The sequence below is a fragment of the Magnolia sinica genome, chromosome 9 (genome assembly GCF_029962835.1).
Source record: "Magnolia sinica isolate HGM2019 chromosome 9, MsV1, whole genome shotgun sequence".
Lineage (NCBI taxonomy): Eukaryota > Viridiplantae > Streptophyta > Magnoliopsida > Magnoliales > Magnoliaceae > Magnolia > Magnolia sinica.
Window position 1 is genome coordinate 84959854 of NC_080581.1, and position 17886 is coordinate 84977739.

General features: G+C 40.9%; 1 protein-coding gene across 1 annotated transcript; it reads left to right on the plus strand.

The window, feature by feature from the left end:
• Positions 1-4539: 4539 nt before the first annotated feature.
• On the plus strand, positions 4540-11366 carry LOC131255294 (disease resistance protein RPM1-like). The gene is made up of 3 exons (XM_058255991.1): positions 4540-4933; positions 4965-5501; positions 9545-11366. Exons 1-3 carry the CDS (start codon positions 4563-4565, stop codon positions 11364-11366), a joined length of 2730 nt encoding a protein of 909 aa, XP_058111974.1. The 5' UTR covers positions 4540-4562.
• Positions 11367-17886: the final 6520 nt, after the last annotated feature.

Consider the following 17886-nt stretch of genomic DNA (forward strand, 5'->3'; position numbering starts at 1 on the left):
TTTGGATAGGCCATTTATTACCACGAGATGGTAGACGCGCGAGCATATCAAGAAGGGGTTCAAAAATTTTCTCCTTAAGGTTGACATAGACACAACTGTGTCGACTGGAAATTCATAGTTTATTTGCTTGGGAAGACAAGATCCTTATTTCTAACTAAAGCTCCTGTCAAAGACAGACTGTCGAACTTGATTGAGTAATTGTCAATTGCTAGTTCTGGTTCACAAGCTAAGGGTGCAGCATTTGGATGCACAAATGAATTGAATTGTGGCCATTCAGTTAAATCAATAGGAAATGATGAAAGCTACAATGGTTGGCATTCATAACAAGGAAGCAGCTCTCAAATTAAATTAAATTCCTTTGGTGTCCAACTTGAAAGGAGCATAATCGTGAATTTATATTCAGCTTCTCTTTTCGTACATGATCGGGGGCCGGTTCCCTTTTGTCGCTGGCCCTCCCAAACCACACTTTGTACAACCTTGGGCTCATTTCCTCATGAAACACCAGCAGCTAAAGTTTTTTGGAAAAAAAAAAGAAGTGAGAGTTAGCCACTAATTAATTTAGAGATGTTCACATGCTGAGTAAATCTACCCTGATGTCTAATCATCCCAATCTGACGAGAGAAAAAAAAATAAAAATTGGGAAAGAAATTTGTGGAATATAACGTTTCATTGCAATATGGTCTTTACATTGTTATCTAAATTTCTAGCGAGTCCCACTCAACCCAACATGATGGCTGGTGATGTAGAAGAATATGCTCCTCCAGTGATTATACAACAACATGCTTCTTTCCTATTTGAAGAGAGCAAAGAAAGTGAATTCAAAGTCAACAAAGCACCACATGTCAACATGGTTACTGTCACCGCCGGGGGTGTATCCAAAAGGGTAATTATCGACAAGCCCACCCACAATGACACAACACAGCCGTTGTACATGTTAGCTTATATAGACGGATGTCCTATTACCAGAATTCTGGAAGATAATGGAGCTACTGAACTTGTTGCCATGGAGAATGATGGCTAAGCTAGGAAAAACTACGACCGATCTAATCCCATCAGAAGTCACTATTAGTAATTTTGTTGGCCATGTCACCAACACACATAGGGTCTTGGTGGTCGATTTGACCGTAGGCATCAAAACGGTCTTGGCGCCATTTTTTTTTTTGTTGTGGATAGTTCGTTAAGCTATAACGCACTACTGGGGAGAGACTAGATCCATTCTTTTGCATGCATCCCATTCTCTCTCCATCATTTTGTGATTTTTTGGAACCAAGATAAGGTCGAGCTAGTCCTGGCTGACAACAAGCCTTTCTTGGCCACGTCGAATGCCAATGAAGCTAATTACTATGGTGACGAAGTGAGACCTATCAGATTCATCGGGAGAATAAGTTTGGTTGCCCTACTGAGATTACAGTAAAAAGGAATCCAAATAGCATTGTGTAGGCTATTCTGGAGATCACCAGAACCAATGATGTCCAGCCGAAAGATATTGTTCTACATTAGCTGACCTCCCACTGCACCATTGAAGAGTTCCCATGATTAGGATGCCAAGGGATGAAGCAAATTGGGCCGATTTCACGACCAAAATAAAAAGGCTTAAAGAAAGCTTAGGGAAGCCAATGAAGGCTATTTCATACATTTGGCCCAGTTGGAGGAATCGACTGAGAGCTACAACATTGATTTTGAAGAAGAGTCAGAAGTGAAGGAAGATTCTCGACCGCAAGTTCAGGATTCATTAGTCGAGATCAATCTAAGTATAGAACAGGATTCGAAATTGACATTCATAAGTGACTTTTTACAACCTCTTGAGAAAGAGTTGGCAAAGCGGCTCTCTAATTTTGTTAATTATTTTGCATAAGATTATCATGAAATGTCAGGGCTTTATCGATCCCTGGTTGAGTATATATTATTCACGAAAGAAGGTTATTGGCTATACAAACAGCCCTAAGTTACCTCAAGATCAAAGATGAGATTGAGCGATTACTGAAGGCTGGTTTCATCCGACCGATCAAATACGCGGAATTGATGTTAAATGTTGTCCCAGTGATGAAAAAGAATAATAAGGCTATGTATCGACATTAGAAATTTAAACCTACCTACACTAAAAGATGAATATCCCATGCCGTTGTCCGATCAACTTATCGATCGGGTTGCTAGGGCCTGTTTGGGAGCGCGGATTTGGAACCCCCTAGATTCGGAACCCCCAGGATTTGAAACCCCCTGGATTTGAAATCCTCTCGGTGTGTTTGGCACCCTGGATTGTGAATCAACTTTAATCCAAAAAGGGTCCTTACTCTTACCTGGGTGGTAGACTCCTAGGAGTTTCAACACTGAGTCAAGGGTTCGAGTACCCACCAGTGGTGAAATCCCACGGCGTGCGTGTGTAAGCGCGTGTGTGTGGGGTGTGTGTGTGTAAAAAAAAATTTGATGAAATTCCAAGTCTCGGATGGGCCACAAGCACAAGATCATGTTTGAGTGACTAACCAACGATTTTTAATCATTGATTTACATGGACAATGTTTGGACGGTGCTGGACAATGTTTGGATGTTGCTAATTTACATGGACAATATGTTTGGACGGTGTTGGATAATGTTTGGACATTGTTAATATATATGGACAATGTTTAGACAGTGCTGATCATCATTAGTGGGCCATGTGCCCAATAGAATAAGTATAATGACACACATATGTTACACTGCAACTATTGAAATGATTTTAGGTGTAATCCAAGCTCTCACCTAGATTTGAAACCCCCTCAAAGAGGGGATTTGAAACCCCCTGGATTTGAAAGCCCTGTTACTTTATGTTGCCAAACAACCAATGGATTTGAAACCCCCTCAAATCCACTCGAATCCACGGTGCCAAACGACCCCATAGGGTGTCTTTTATGGATGGGCAATCTAGATACAATCAAATCTATATTGCATTAGATGACGTGCCGAAGACATCACTCAGGTACGTGGGACTTTTGGAGACTTATTGCTGAGTAGGATTAAAGAATGGAGCATCTGACTTATTGCACGATGTCGTAGTCAAGTCGACTGATGCAATGGAGCATCTGACACACTTGCACAAGTCTTCCGAGTGAATGAGACTCCATGAATTAAGGTGGGTGGTGTGTCGTACACTGGATATTCCGGTCGCTGAACAGGCAGAAAACACTTGAAAGAGAAAAAATGTGTGGCTGGAAAAAAAAATAAAAAATCACCGGTCCAAATTCTCACCTGATCAGTGTGCCATCTGATTTTTTCTTCTTCTTTTTCTTTTGGTGTGGCATCTTGAAACTGAACAATATCTAATGAACAGCTTGGATAGATCACACGTGTAGCATCCATGATGGTAACAAAGGCGATGCATGGTAACTGAGAATAGGTCCGCAATTCTTTCAAAACCTAGTGAAGTCAGCATCTTTAATTAGTCTAGCACCATTTTGCAAATGCGCGGTGTCCCATGCTCCTCACGTGAGCCATTATCTCCAGCTATCCAGACCATTCCCCATCAACTGTGGTTGAAGCAAATGTTTTCACCAATAAATCATTACCATTCGATAGTGGATTTCAAATGGATGGTTCAAAGTAAACCGTGATTGGCCCAAATTAAAAATAAATAAATAAAAATTCAGATTGTTGTTTTAGAATCTCAGTGCATTTTTTTTTAATTATATCATGCCCCATCTATACGTATGTGATCAATTTGGATGGTCTTGATTACCCCAATGTGTTTCGGGGTTAGTGCATGCAATACGAAATATGATGCTCCAGCAGACCCACGGTCATCGCTCTATGGTGGTGGAACGTACTGAATACGGCATCCACAGTGTACGTCATTCTAAACAAGTCAACAAAATGATTATTGAATGAAAAAATGTTGACTTATGCGTTGGTAAATGATGTTTTTATTTTCCACCAACGTCTCATTTTGGGGGAAATCTGAGCCGTGAAAAAGCTGGGCTACACCATCAAGTTGGCCTGAAAGAGTCATGTGGATCCTTACTCTTGCTCCGGTGGTAGACTTTTAGGGGTTTTAACACCCGGTCAAGGGTTTGAGTATCATGGTGAAATCCCAGTACGGCGTGAGTGTGGGGGTACGTGTGCGCGTGTAAAAGAAAAAAAAATAGGACTCGAATTTCATCATTTTTAGACAAAGTATATATCAAGGGCCTTATTACAACCATGTTGTCAAACATTACGAACATATATTAGTTAGAGATATTAAAGTTGATTTAGTAATTAAATTGAAACTCATGTGAATATAACATGCATAGCTACTTTTGGATTAAAGGGTATTTTGAATCCAAGGTACCAAACACAACGGTAGGATTCCAAATCCACGGGTTCCGAATCCAGGGGTTCCAAATCCACGGTCCCAAACAGGCCCTTATATCTATTAATCTCAGCAGTCGTCCCCACTCGCGAACGGACGATCCCGATTTTTGTCCACCTTCTGTTTGGCTCAAATTAATGCTGTGTATCTCATATGTTTAGCCAAGGACAGAGACTAACTGTTGTCACAACAGAGAGAGAGAGAGAGAGAGAGAGAGAGAGAGAGAGAGAGAGAGAGAGAGATGGCGGAGAGTGCTGTGAGCTACTTAATACAATACTTGGCAACTTTGCTGGTGGAGGAAGCTTTGTCATTGAAGAGGGTTGATAGAGAAGTCCGCGAAATCAGAGATGAGTTAGAGAGCATCAGATCCTTCTTACGAGATGCTGATGCAAGACAAGACGCGGATGAAGGGCTCAAAACGTGGTTGAAACAAGTAAGAGAAGTCGCCTACAACGTTGAGGATGTTCTTGATGAGTTCATGCTCGGCCTTGCACAAGAGCAGCATGGCACTCAGGGATGTTTCAATTTTCTTCCTAGACTCATCAAGCGGTTGAAAGTGCGCCATCAGATTGCATCCTCGATACGAGATATCAAGACCCAAATCCATAAGATTGCAGAAAGAAAAGATGCATGCTTTCACTAGGATCGAGCAAGGTGGTTCAAGCTACAACAACATAACTGATTCATGGTATGATCGTCGACTGGATGCTCTTTTCATTGAGGAAGCTGATCTTGTGGGCATCGATGCACCAAAGCGCCAATTGATGGGATGGTTAGTCAATAGAGATTTGAGACTCTCAACGATTTCTGTGGTTGGGATGGGTGGCCTTGGCAAGACTACTCTCGTAAAGAAAGTCTATGATAGCCAACAAGTGAAGAAGAGTTTCGAAACATATGCTTGGATCACTGTCTCTCAGTCATTCAAAGAAGATGATATTCTTCGAAGCATGATAAAGGAATTCTTAGAAGCGAACAAAGATCCATCTCCCCGAGGAGTAGATGCGATGACACAGGTCGAGCTAATCCAAGTCCTAAGAAGCTACTTGCAAAACAAAAGGTATGTACTTGTTCTTGATGATGTATGGGGTACTCATGTATGGAATCTCATTAGAAATGGATTACCCAATAGCGAATGTGGTAGCAGGGAAATGATCACCACACGCAAAGGTGATGTTGACGTGTACGGTTAGTTTTTGGTCCTCGAGCCATGTATAAAGTTTCGAGCCAAACAAATGATGAAAACCCAGTGATCTTGCATTCTGGCTGACTTTCAGGCCGCTTGAGCTTCAGTTTCTCAATTTTCGCGGATCCCTGGCGTGTAATTCCGTCGATCTTGGTCCCTTGGAGTCCGTCCCTTGCCTTGGTGCATTCTGAACGTTAAATCCATGCTTTTAGCATCCTTTTTCAGTCTATGCTCGTAAATACACCTTGCATCACAAACACGATTAAACTGGTGCATTAAATAGTATCATGTTCATAAATTCAGGTAATAATTGGGTCTGATATGCAATATTTGACCCTCAACACAACCCCCAACCAGCATTTTGCTAGTCCCGAGCAAAGTATGCGAAAAATAAATTGAGAATTACAGGATAATTTCTACAACTCAAGAGATTTATGAAAAATAGTTCAAATACTCGAATTCTAAGATTCATGAATGTTGGCATTACTTTTTCCTGAAATCAAGCTCACGGTAAACTTCATAATCAAGTTCAAAATATTAGTCCATCAATTAGAATAATTCTAAATATTGATTTCCATGGATGTATAGTCCAATCTCGACTTGTCAACATTAAGATTCACCTTGATATTTAAGGATATCATTGGTAACAAATAAGAGAAATCACGATAACCCAACTTGGCTTACACCTTATCTTTTTATTCTTTTAATTTTTGATTTTTTTTTTTCATTAGAAGTAACGCCAAGAAGAGGGATCAAATCCTCACCTACAGGGAGCAAACCTAAGGTAAAGACTGTACACCCAACTTTTTCACATATCATTTATGGGGAATCGAATCCTCATCTATAGGGAGCAAACCTATGGTAAAGACTATTCGCCCAATCCATTCAATTTCTCAAGTTGGTTCCTTTCAGGTTTAGTGATTACCAAGTTAATCCTTTAATATCGAACTGAAACCTTAATATGCAAGTGAGATGTGTCCTGCGAATTCATGACTCAACCAATGTTCACAATTCTAATAATGGATTAACAATTCAAACTTAGCTGTGAAATTTAATAGATAACTGAATCCAAAAGTCATGAAGTACCAACATCACGCATCTTGAAATTCTAAGTGCCCTAGATGGCCTGTCAAAATCACTTCGACTTCATCAGAAATCCTGAAAAATTAAAAATTTTCACAATTTTTGCTCAAGATGAAGAAAACACTGATTAGGTAACCTAATCTCCCACCCCCAACCTAAAAGCTACATTGTCCTCAATGTAAAAGAAATAAACATGCGATGCACATGGGACAACGGAAATATAAGAGGAGTGATGGAAAGATAGTACCTGGACGAAAGAATCAAGAGGCTTTCCAAAGATATCTACGTAAGAGCGGGTCAGCACAAGAGAGAAACCAACAAAAATAAAATAAAATTAACAATAGCACAAATGAAATCCTACCTACACCACTTTCGCAGGTACTCTCGATTGCATTTAGCATATGCAACAAGCCTTTAAACCCCTAGGTTGCCCCTAGTGGACGAGTTGTAGTCTCGTGAGGGTTTGCAGTAATGTTACCCACAAACATTGAACTAACTAATGATAAAAACGAAATGAAATGAAGAGCTGGGTTGCCTTCCAGGAGCGCTAAGTTTACCGTCTTCAGCCAGACAAATAAAGCAACTACCCTAGTCCTAAGAAAGCAAGGAAAAACTACTGAGTCAAGCCGCAAGGTTCCTCTTTCGACCAGTATCTTGATAAGTTTCTTAGTAAGTTCCTCAACAGGATCATCCAAAAGCCCTTTTTGCAATAGGCTTGGACGCCTTGGAGCTTGACTTTCCAGAGAAACTTATGTACCTCATTAAAATTTTACTGTTGATTCGCTTGAGGTATCCAAAGTATATATGATTCACCTGTGTCAGAAAAAGTTACAAAGTTAGTATCCCATGGTGAATCAGAGACTACAGGTAGATCAAATTGAGAAAAATTTTCAGGAAGTGGTGTAGTCTCATCACATTCCGAAGTAGCAAACTTCAGTTCAATTTTCAGCTCTTCCTCCTCTAATGGTAAACATTCAGGATCTGTGGAAGAAGGGGCTTCAGAGTAAGGGTTCTCTCGGTCAGTGATGACTACCGAGATGTTGTCTTGCAAGGCATTCACTATGTCTCTTATCATGGGATCATTTGAATCTGCAAAGTGTGCCAAACAATCATCAAAAGAGTTGGGACATTCAGCTGAGGGTGACTCATTTTCCACATTAAAGCTTGTGATGATCTGCCCAAGGAATCCATTGTCTTTAAAGGTAAACGGAGGTGTGCTCTCTTGCTCCAGCCCTACACAGATAGATTGAAAATTAATAGGGGAAGCATTAATGTGATCACTTTGTTCATTGAAACTACTCAATCGAGGTGTTGAATTGTCAAACGTGTACAACTCAGATGGTGGCCTCAACTTAGTGGTTTCAATTTCCAAGGTCGTAGCGAGCAACTCGTCCTTCTCCCGAATCACATCATCATTTAATTCAGAGGAGTGGTCCAAACATGTTTCACAAGAGTTAAAAGGGTCGATTGTAAGGGGCTCATCTTCCACCTTAAAATCAGACATGTCAGGTGAGGGGAGTGGCTCATTATGACCGACCACTTCATGTACATCTTGATCATTGACCTGGACCAAACTTGAGATTGATTCTAGGGGACTTTGGGCTGTATATTCATGATGATCATCCCAATAAGCATCATCGTCTAATTCCGTGCAGTACACACTTGGGATGTGGTCACTCTCCTCACATTCTACACCTAAGTTTGGTTGAGGTTTGAAAAAACTAACCTCTACATCATCATTGAGATCCTCTGTGTCATGTGAGGAAAATGTGTCATCATCACTGTATTTGAAAGATACCCACGCATCTTGACCATTCCTTTGAACAGTCATCGAGATCAACTCATCGGGAAATTGAACCATATGCTCATTGATAGAATCCAACTCCTCATTTGTAATTCCAGAGTTCTTCCAAAACGAGTTAGGATCACTTTTCTCGCATTGTATTTCTGGAATGAATTGTGGTTGAGATAACCGAGCCTCCTCTATCTTATCAAGGCGCGAATTAAGCGCTTCCAACGATTTTCTCATTTCCGTGAGATAGGCCAGGCTACGCTGAGCTAAATCCTCTTGGATTGTTTCTGGTTGGATATCAATGGTAGGGTATCCAAGAGGATAATCATTATAACATATAGTTGGTTCATCTTCCAAATTTTGATGTTTCCCCTGGTAATAGTCATACTGATCATACATGGGAGAATATAATGGTTGATAATAATCCTCGTTTCCATAATTACGATCATATACGGCCCTATTAACCGATGGAACATAACGTTCTAGTCGGTTCTCAATGTCTGTTCTTGATGGAGAAGAATCTTGAGGTATACGTTGAATTCCACAACCCTCAGGCATTCCCCAATATCTCTTATCCATCTCGGCATATGCACATACCCACGCTTCCATGGTAGAACCCTAACTCTGAGTATAATCCTAGAAAAAAAAAGAAAAAAAGAAAAATCCTACAACAATACATAAAGTAAGAGGAGAAGTTAGAAAGATGTTACCAGACTAAAGATTCTTATATTAAGATCCTGCAAAAGAAAACAACAGAAATTAGTTTCTAAATTTAAAAATTCTAAAGTAATGTTAGTTTTTAAACAAAAAGTCTACAAATAAAATTTTTTTAAAATAAATTAGGAAACAAAGTTAGATTCTAAAAGAGCCAGAATTAGAAAATTTCTAAAAATAAAGGGAAGATGAGTTAGTTTCTAAAATTAGCAAGAAACTCTAAAAAAATAAAAAATTAAAAAAAATTAAAAAAAAAAATAGGAAAATAGTAGAATTAGAAAATTTCTAAAATTCAAACCCTAATTCTAAAAATAGAAAAAGTAGAGGAATTAGAAAAGGATTACCAATTTAGAAGTTTATGTCAGGATCCTACAAGACAGGAAACAAGTTAGTTCTAAAAATCAAATAGAAATAAGAATCTAAAACTAATTCTAAAACTAATTAATCCCAGAAAACGTAACCATCAGTCCTCTGATCATATCTACAATCTTCAACCTCTGCATCCAAGAGAGGCTTGGTCCCTGTTTTGTAAGAAGATCTTCTACTCGCACGACGAGAATAGTTGCCCTCCTGAATTGGAGAAACTTTCTCAATGCTTTGTAGATAAATGCCGAGGATTACTGCTTGCGATTGTCACATTAGGTAGTCTTCTATCAATCAAGGACAAGACGTATGTCGAGTGGGAGATGATTCACCGTAGCCTTCGATCGGAGCTTGAAAATGATGACAATCTTAGAAGCATGATGAAAATATTATTGCTCAGTTTAAATGACTTGCCTTATTATCTGAAATCATGCTTCTTGTATTTGAGTATTTTCCCTGAAGATTATGCCATTAAGCGTATGAAACTAATTCGACTATGGATAGCCGAGGGTTTTGTAGAAAGAAATGAATGCAGGTCAATGGAAGAGGTTGCTGAAAGTTACCTCAATGCACTTATCGCTAGAAATCTCGTTCTAGTGGCAAGACAGAAATATGGAAAGGTGATTACTTGTCGCATCCATGATCTCGTGCGGGAGATCATTATTTCAAAATCCGGGGAGGAGCATTTCTTTGCATCTTTGGTTGAACAGAACACATTACCATCCAACAGAATCAGGCGTCTGTCCAGTTGCAATGGTGGTGAGAATTTTTCAAAATATGGGGGATTCTCTCGGCTTCGCTCTTTGTTCATTTTTGGGGTGGATCGGTTACCTAACAACCCTACAAGCACATCATTTTCCAGCTTAAGGTTGTTGAAGGTGGTCCATCTTGAAAATGTCACCATGGAAATATTTCATGATGATCTAACAGGCTTGTTGCATTTGAGATACCTAAGCTTGGAGAATACAAAGATAAAAAAGCTTCCTAGTTCTTTGGGGAAGCTAAAGAACTTAGAAACATTGAATCTTAAGGGCACCTTTGTACATGAATTGCCGGTTGAAATTCTCAAGCTCGAGTGTCTCCGCCACCTCCTTGTTTATCGTTATCGAAGAACACGGTTTCATGTGCCGTTTACTGATGTGGATGGAATTAAGGTGCCTGCTGGAATGGGGAGTCTTAGATCCCTACAGAAGTTGGCATACATAGAAGCGGAGAGTGGAATCATTAGAGAGCTTCAGAATCTCACCCAATTGAGGAAGTTAGGTATAATCAAGCTAAGAGTGGAAGACGGGAATGATTTATGCACTTCCATTGAGAAGATGAATCACCTTCACTCCTTTTCCGTGACATCAATGGATGAGGATGAGGTTCTTGACTTGCATTATATATTTCATCCTTTGCTGCCTCTTCAACATCTTTATTTGAGAGGGCGTTTGGAGAAATTACCTGAATGGATTGCCTTGCTCCACAATCTGGTTGCGATTCGTCTGAGATGTTCTAGATTGAGGGATGACCCACTCAAAGCTCTTCAATCACTGCCCAATTTGGCGGACCTCACGCTATGGCGAGCTTATGATGGAGAAGAGTTATGTTGCGAGGGAAGAGGATATCCAAGACTTAAGCTATTACGGCTCGTTGAGTTGAGGGGATTGAAGAAGGTGAGGGTAGAGAAGGGAGCAATGTCTTGCCTTGAAGACCTACGTATTAGATGCTGCGAAGAATTAGTGGAGGCGCCGTTGTGGATCGAACACCTCACTAACCTCAAAAATCTCTACCTGGTGGACATGTCGGAGGATTTCTTGAAGGGGCTAAGAAAGGATGGAGTTGAAGAGTTGGTGGATTCCATTCAGCACATCCCACTCATTCGATGTTTTGACACTCATAAAGGGACTCGCTGGGACTTGTTATGATCATGGAGAACACACCCACAGAGTAAAAGCACTTGTAAGGTTAATTTTTTTATATTTCTTGTTCACTCCCCAAGTGTAGGGTTGTGATGTAGTAATAAACTCGGTAAGACCAAGGTCGAATCCACAGGGACTGATACCTGTACGTTATCTGAAACCAAGTAGAACTAGAACTAGACTAAGATGCGATCTAAACAAAATAGAATTTAAGAAATAATTGTGGAAGAATTATCTAAAACTTTAAGGAATTCAGAGGAAGGGAACTAGGGATTCAGAGGATCCACTTGTAGAGATCAGGGAGATCTTATGCCTGCATCAAGGATTATGGAATTCAAACTGAACTTACTTGATTTGGTTTTCAAGAGATGAAAGGTATATGAATTAGAATGGATTCCATCACCAAACCATGCCCAGGAGACAAAGTAAACAATAGAATTAAACTAATTTCCAACCAATCAACAATGTATGAAGATCAGGAAGGTACTGTCATCCTACCATGCCCATGGGACAATGATGAACAACAGGGCTTCCTGACTTCATAAATATAAAAAGAGGAAAGAAATATTCAAAGCCATTGCAAACCCATTGTAATTTCTGTCACAACAGACCATTAAAGACTAATAAAAATATTCCTTATAATAATCAACTAAATCAAATTAAGTTCAGAAATTTAATCTACTTGCATGGAATAGACTCTCCCATCTCGCTACAGGCTTCACCTCTTAGCCCTAGCTAAGAGGTTTAGCCACACATGATATGGGCTAAATTCTAATTAAAAGAAAGAAGAAGAAGAAGAAGAAAATGAGAAAAGGAGGAAGAAAGAAAAAACCGGATCAGCTCCCACATCCAGCAGTCCCAAAACCGAGCCACTGCTTCCACGAAAAGCCCAGCTTCAATCCAACTCCCAGCCGTTGATGCCAGCCACGTCCACCTCCTCAAAAACTCCCTAGCTGTTTCACTCCAGCAGCCTTAGCAAAAGAAAACCAGCCGCTGCTGTCTAGCCTCCCAAAACTGAGCCTCCCCCCTCTTTTTCTTCCTTTCTTATAGGCAGCCCAAGCATCCGTCCGTATCTGTGTGCGAACGGGAGCCTCCTTGCTGCCGTAGGCGATCAGGAACCTCCGCAGATAGGTCGGCGCAGAAGTCTGTTTTCGCAGCAGAACCGGATCCTCCCAACGCCCATGCTCCTATGATTCTCTTCGAACAAATAACATCCCTTGGGACGTTTTCGAGTGGCCTACACGATGGACGGACCAGATCGGCCGTCCGATCATCACCATGGGCATATAAGAGTCCCAAAACAAGTCAGCAGCGGCCGCGCGGTGAACAGGGCCTGCGGACGGATCGCCGCTGGACTCTCGGTGGGGCCCATTATCGGTGTCAGAAGAGAAATCTACGCCGTCCATTAATCTCCCCTCGAAAAACCGGTTAGGACTGGTCAGTTTTGGGCTGATTTCGGTGTGGCCCACCGAATTTTTCTCCCTACCGTCCGTCCTGCGTTTGGACTGTTAAAATCTGATCCACGTTTTTTTCAAGAAAAACCCCACCTAGGTCTTGGTGATATGGGCCGTAAAATTCTTATGGACGGTCCAGATTGGACCGCCGAATCAAGATGGTGGCCCACTGTACCCACCCGCGGGCTCTGTTCGCGCGCTGGAAGCTATTCGAGTTGGAGAGGGAGAGGGAGAGCTCGGTCAGCGCCCGTTTTTTGACCGTGGTATGGTCGGGTGTGCCGTAGGTGAGACTGCTATGTGTGCACACCCGCTACATAAAGTACATCCCTTGATGTTTCTACAAAATCCACACCGACCATCTGCTTACCCATCTCATTTTAAGCATTGACCCCAAACTTGAAGCAGATCCAAACATCAGGTGGGCCTTAAATTGTTGATGTGTGGGCTGATATGTCCGTTGGGCCACTTCTACAATGATCTGAGGGCTAAAATTTGATATGTACGGTTAATTTATAGCCCTCAGGCTATGTATGAAGTTTTGAGCCAATCAGATGGCGAGAACTATGTGATCTTGCATTCTTCACCAATTTCGGGCCTCTTTAACGTGAATGACTTGATTTTCTCGGATCCCTGGTATGTAAATTCTTCAGTCTTGGTTCTTTGGAGTGCATCCCATGCTTTGATGTCATCAGAACGTTAAATTCATGCTCTTAGTACCCTTTTCCAGTCCATACTCGTAGATACGCCCTGTATCACAAACATGATTAAATCAGCCCTTAAACGGAATTATGCTTGTAGATCCAAGTAATAACTGGGGTCTAATATGCAATATTTGACCCTCAACATTTCTCTTCCTATTTGCAGTTAATTTTTTTATTTTATTTTTTTTGCTCTCTCTCTCTCTCTCTCTCTCTCTCTCTCTCTCTCTCTCTCTCTCTCTCTCCTTTTCCTTCTCATTCTTCTTCTTCTTTTGACATTTTTGTAGTTCTTTCAAGGAGGCCAGTTCTTCTACAATGTTTTAGAGTAAACCCAAGCGTGAAAGTTGGATGCCTTGAAGGCTAGGCCAATGCAAGCGTTATGTAAGTCACCATGGGAATTTGAAGGATTGTGGGTGGTGGTCCATTGTGTGGCCCACCTGGTGGCTCAATAGGCATGATTTTGGGGCATCCTATCACCACGGGTGTCTCACTTGATGCAGAAGTTGGCTGGCATAGATATTCAACACAGTGGTCATTTAGGTAGTTGAATAACTTTTTCATGCAATTGTATATGCTTTCGTAGAGTTGAATTAGTGTTGTAGAAAGCTTATATGATAGCATTGTAGTGAAAATTGGCTTCTTATTTCATGAGTATGCTGTCTTCCCATGAAAATCTTAATAGGATGGACCGGAATCCACCATATTATGTGTGTGACATCTTCACCATTCAACAAGTGCGCTTACCATTTTTTATTTCATATAAAGGTGAGAGCATACCACGTAAACCTTTGTTGATTGGAAAAGGCACAAGCATTCAAGTAAGTGCCACAAAAAGAATGGGCCTCATCAATCATACGAACCATACAAAATCAAGACACACACACACACACATAAACAACGATGATGGAAAGAATGTGCTGCCGCCAAATAGGGGCAGACCAATAGCAACTTGAGGGATGCCGATAACCGGCTCCACAACAGAAATATCCCCACAGAACATAAAACTGGAACCTGATAGCAGAGATGACACTCAAACAAGGACATCCCTGCTAGAAACCACTGCAGGGGAAAACTCAGGATAATCAACTAAGACAGCACCCAGCCTCTCCACGGTCATGAGGCCTAACATCAGCCTAATTATCACAATCACCCCGGCCTCAACCACAACAATCATCCTCCCAAATTTCCTCCACAATCAGGATTGGCAGCTGATAGGGCATTGCCACGATTTCACATCAAGGTGACAAGGTCCATAGAGGACTGAATTGCAGGAGCCTAGCCTGGAACAGTTAGCCCTCCATAAACCAGAGGCGACGCATCTGAAACCTGCGAGCACACCTTGTAATATACAAGCCATCCCAGCAGCCAAATGATGTAGAGCGGTCGGGACACTTTTATGGCAAAGATGGACTAGAGATGGCCTGATCAGAGGCAGAAGTGATCAAGACTGTCAGAACCTTAAAACGGTTATATCACGCAAACCGACATGAGTTTTTCGAAATATCATATATGATTTTGGGGCAGGAGAAATTACTTTAGCCAACCAACACTGCTATGCTGGGTTGCCCACACCAGATTTGCGAGATAAAATCAGATCGACGGTCAAAGTCCCTATTATTTTCTTTTTTACTGTAACTAGTAAGTTTTCATTGGAGTGTAACTTTTGATCCTTTGAGTTGTAGGAGTTGTGCCCAACATGAAAATGGCTTAGAAAAGCTAGGAGAATAACATGGTTAGGCCAAATTGGATAATTACTATTTTTGGCCAAAAACTATGAAGTCTAGTAGGAATCATGACTGTCTATAAATAGTAAGTTTACTATTTGTAGTAAGTCACGTTTTTAGGGAGTTTGAGTCTAAAACTCCATCCTAGATTTGAGTTCACTATTTGAAGGATTGTAATTTTGTTCTTTTATAATCAATCAATTTATTTTGAATTATTAGAAATTATTTTTATTTTTGTCCCTCATAGATTCAAGGAATCTCTGTGGAGTCCAGAGAAGTTCTGTAGATTCAGAGTAGTAATCCTGAGGAAGACAGTGATCGACCTCGTCACGTGTTTGCCTGCGTCACCAAAACAACCGCAAGTAAACATTCACCAAGCGCATCAAGCCATACAAGATCAGCAGAAACAGCTAGTAGGACAAGCCAATGGCCAAACACACAACAAACCATTCCCCTCGTCAAAGCATCCATCAAACAACTCCCTGATGCAGCCATCCAACCAGCAATTAAACATCAGAATACATAAAGAACTAGCTTGCAAATAGCCCCAGAGTCCACCCAAACAACTTCAAGATAGTAGCTGAAGACAGAGCACAGAGTACAGAATCCAGCAATCAATCTGTCCCACCAGCCACCAATATCAGCACACAGCATCCCACAGGCATCAACCCTAAATAAAAATAACTGTAATATACAGAAATGAAATGATCACAATTAAATTATCCGGTAGCATTTTGAAATCTTTTTTGAAAAAGTTGGTTGGAATGTATATTTGATATTAATTAGGTAGCTATTTATAAAATTTTCTTTTCTAGCTATCAGTAGCAACCATGATGAAAGTATGGAAAAGATAATCCATAGTAGGCGCTAATATTTTTTTACCCTCCTATGTACGTCCATCAATAATGACGCCTGCCACTAAAACCTGTAGGGGGAGGAAAAGAATTTGCTACTTCGCTGTGTGAGCACTACCGTGGTGTATGTGTTGAGGGTCAAATATTGCATATTAGACTCCAGTTACTACCTGATTTTACGAACATAATAATGTTTAAAATTATATTTTAATCATGTTTTTGTTGCAAGGTAAATTTAGAAGTTTGGACAGAAAAGGGTATTAAAAGCATAAATTTAACGCTTACAAATTACCATGGCAAGGGACGGATCTTAGGGGACCGAGATTGAAAAATTCACACACCAAAGATTGAGAAAATCAAGTGATCTTAAAGTTAAAGGAGCCTGAAAATTGTCCTGAATATAAGATCACAAGGTTCCCACCATCCGTTTGGCTCAAAGCTTTATATCTGGCCTGAGGATCATAAAGTAACCGTCCACATAAAATTTCAACGATTGGATCTTTGTGAAAGTGGTCCAACGGATAGATCAGCCAATAAATCATAAATTTGGGGCCCACCTGATCTCTGGATTCACTTCCAATTTGGTATCAACTCCTTAAATTAGATTAGAAACCAAATGGACGGTGTGGATTTTCTAGAAAACATAATTGTGGGGCCAACACGCATGATGCACGTGCACCACGGCAAGAACACCCGCAGTGCACCGGAGCAAGGGAGTCTCTTACGCAAGGGACGCACGTCCAGCTGCTGTGGAGTGTAGTGGGCCACCACCATCGTCCCGATGGTTGATCTGGACCGTTCATTATGTCTATGGCGGTACGACCACAATCATGGAGTCCTTTTTCCACCATACAAGCATGGCAAGAAGATCACTGTCAAATGCAGGATGAACAGCGGGAAGATTTGATACAGTGGGCCGTGAAAAACTTGACCAAAAGCACCCATTTCTAACTGAAATTTCACCATGGATTCAATGGACGGAGTTGATTTCTCCTTTAATGCCGATCAGGGGCCCATCGTACGTCCCAGCGCAGGTTCATGCACAAGAATGTACACAGTAGCGTCCGACCCTTCGTGGGCTATTGTATGATCGTGGACACGATTGGTTGGATGATCTGAACCGTCCAGATGGAATCCCATCCAAGGTTGACCACCACCATGGAACCAAAACAGATTGTGTGATGATTACCGTCCCAAAACTCTCATTCCAACGCAAGATGGTTGTGTTTCGCTGCACAAGGTGCGAAAGGAGTTGCTGCTTAAGCTCTCCACCGAATTCCAGCCACCGACCCTCTCCAAGCCTATAAAAGAGAGAGAAAGAGATGTGAGGGGAATCCTTGGACGTGTGGAGCACGAGAGAGAGAGAAGAGGATGTGCAGCTGGTTCTTGGCTAGAAAGTTTTCTTCCTCTTCATTGCTTTGTTTTGTTTATGTTTTTTCCTTTAAGAGCTTAGTTTCATCATGTTGATGATGGGCTAAACCTCTTAACTAGGGCTAAGAGGTTAAGCTTGTAGTATGATGGGGCGTTGTTTATGGCTTTGATTCATGTTATGTTGAACTATCCTTGATTTTGGTTTGATTATAAGGAATATTCATAGTTTTTAATAGTTTATTGTGACTTAAATTACAATGGATCTACGATAGCTTTGAGTATGTTCTTTTCATTATTATGATTGTGAAGTTAGGAAGCCCTGTTGTTCACCATCATCTCATGGACATGGTTGAATGATGGAATTCTTCCTAACGTTCATAACTCTCTCAGATTGATTGTGGATTAGTTAAATTCTATTGTTTTCT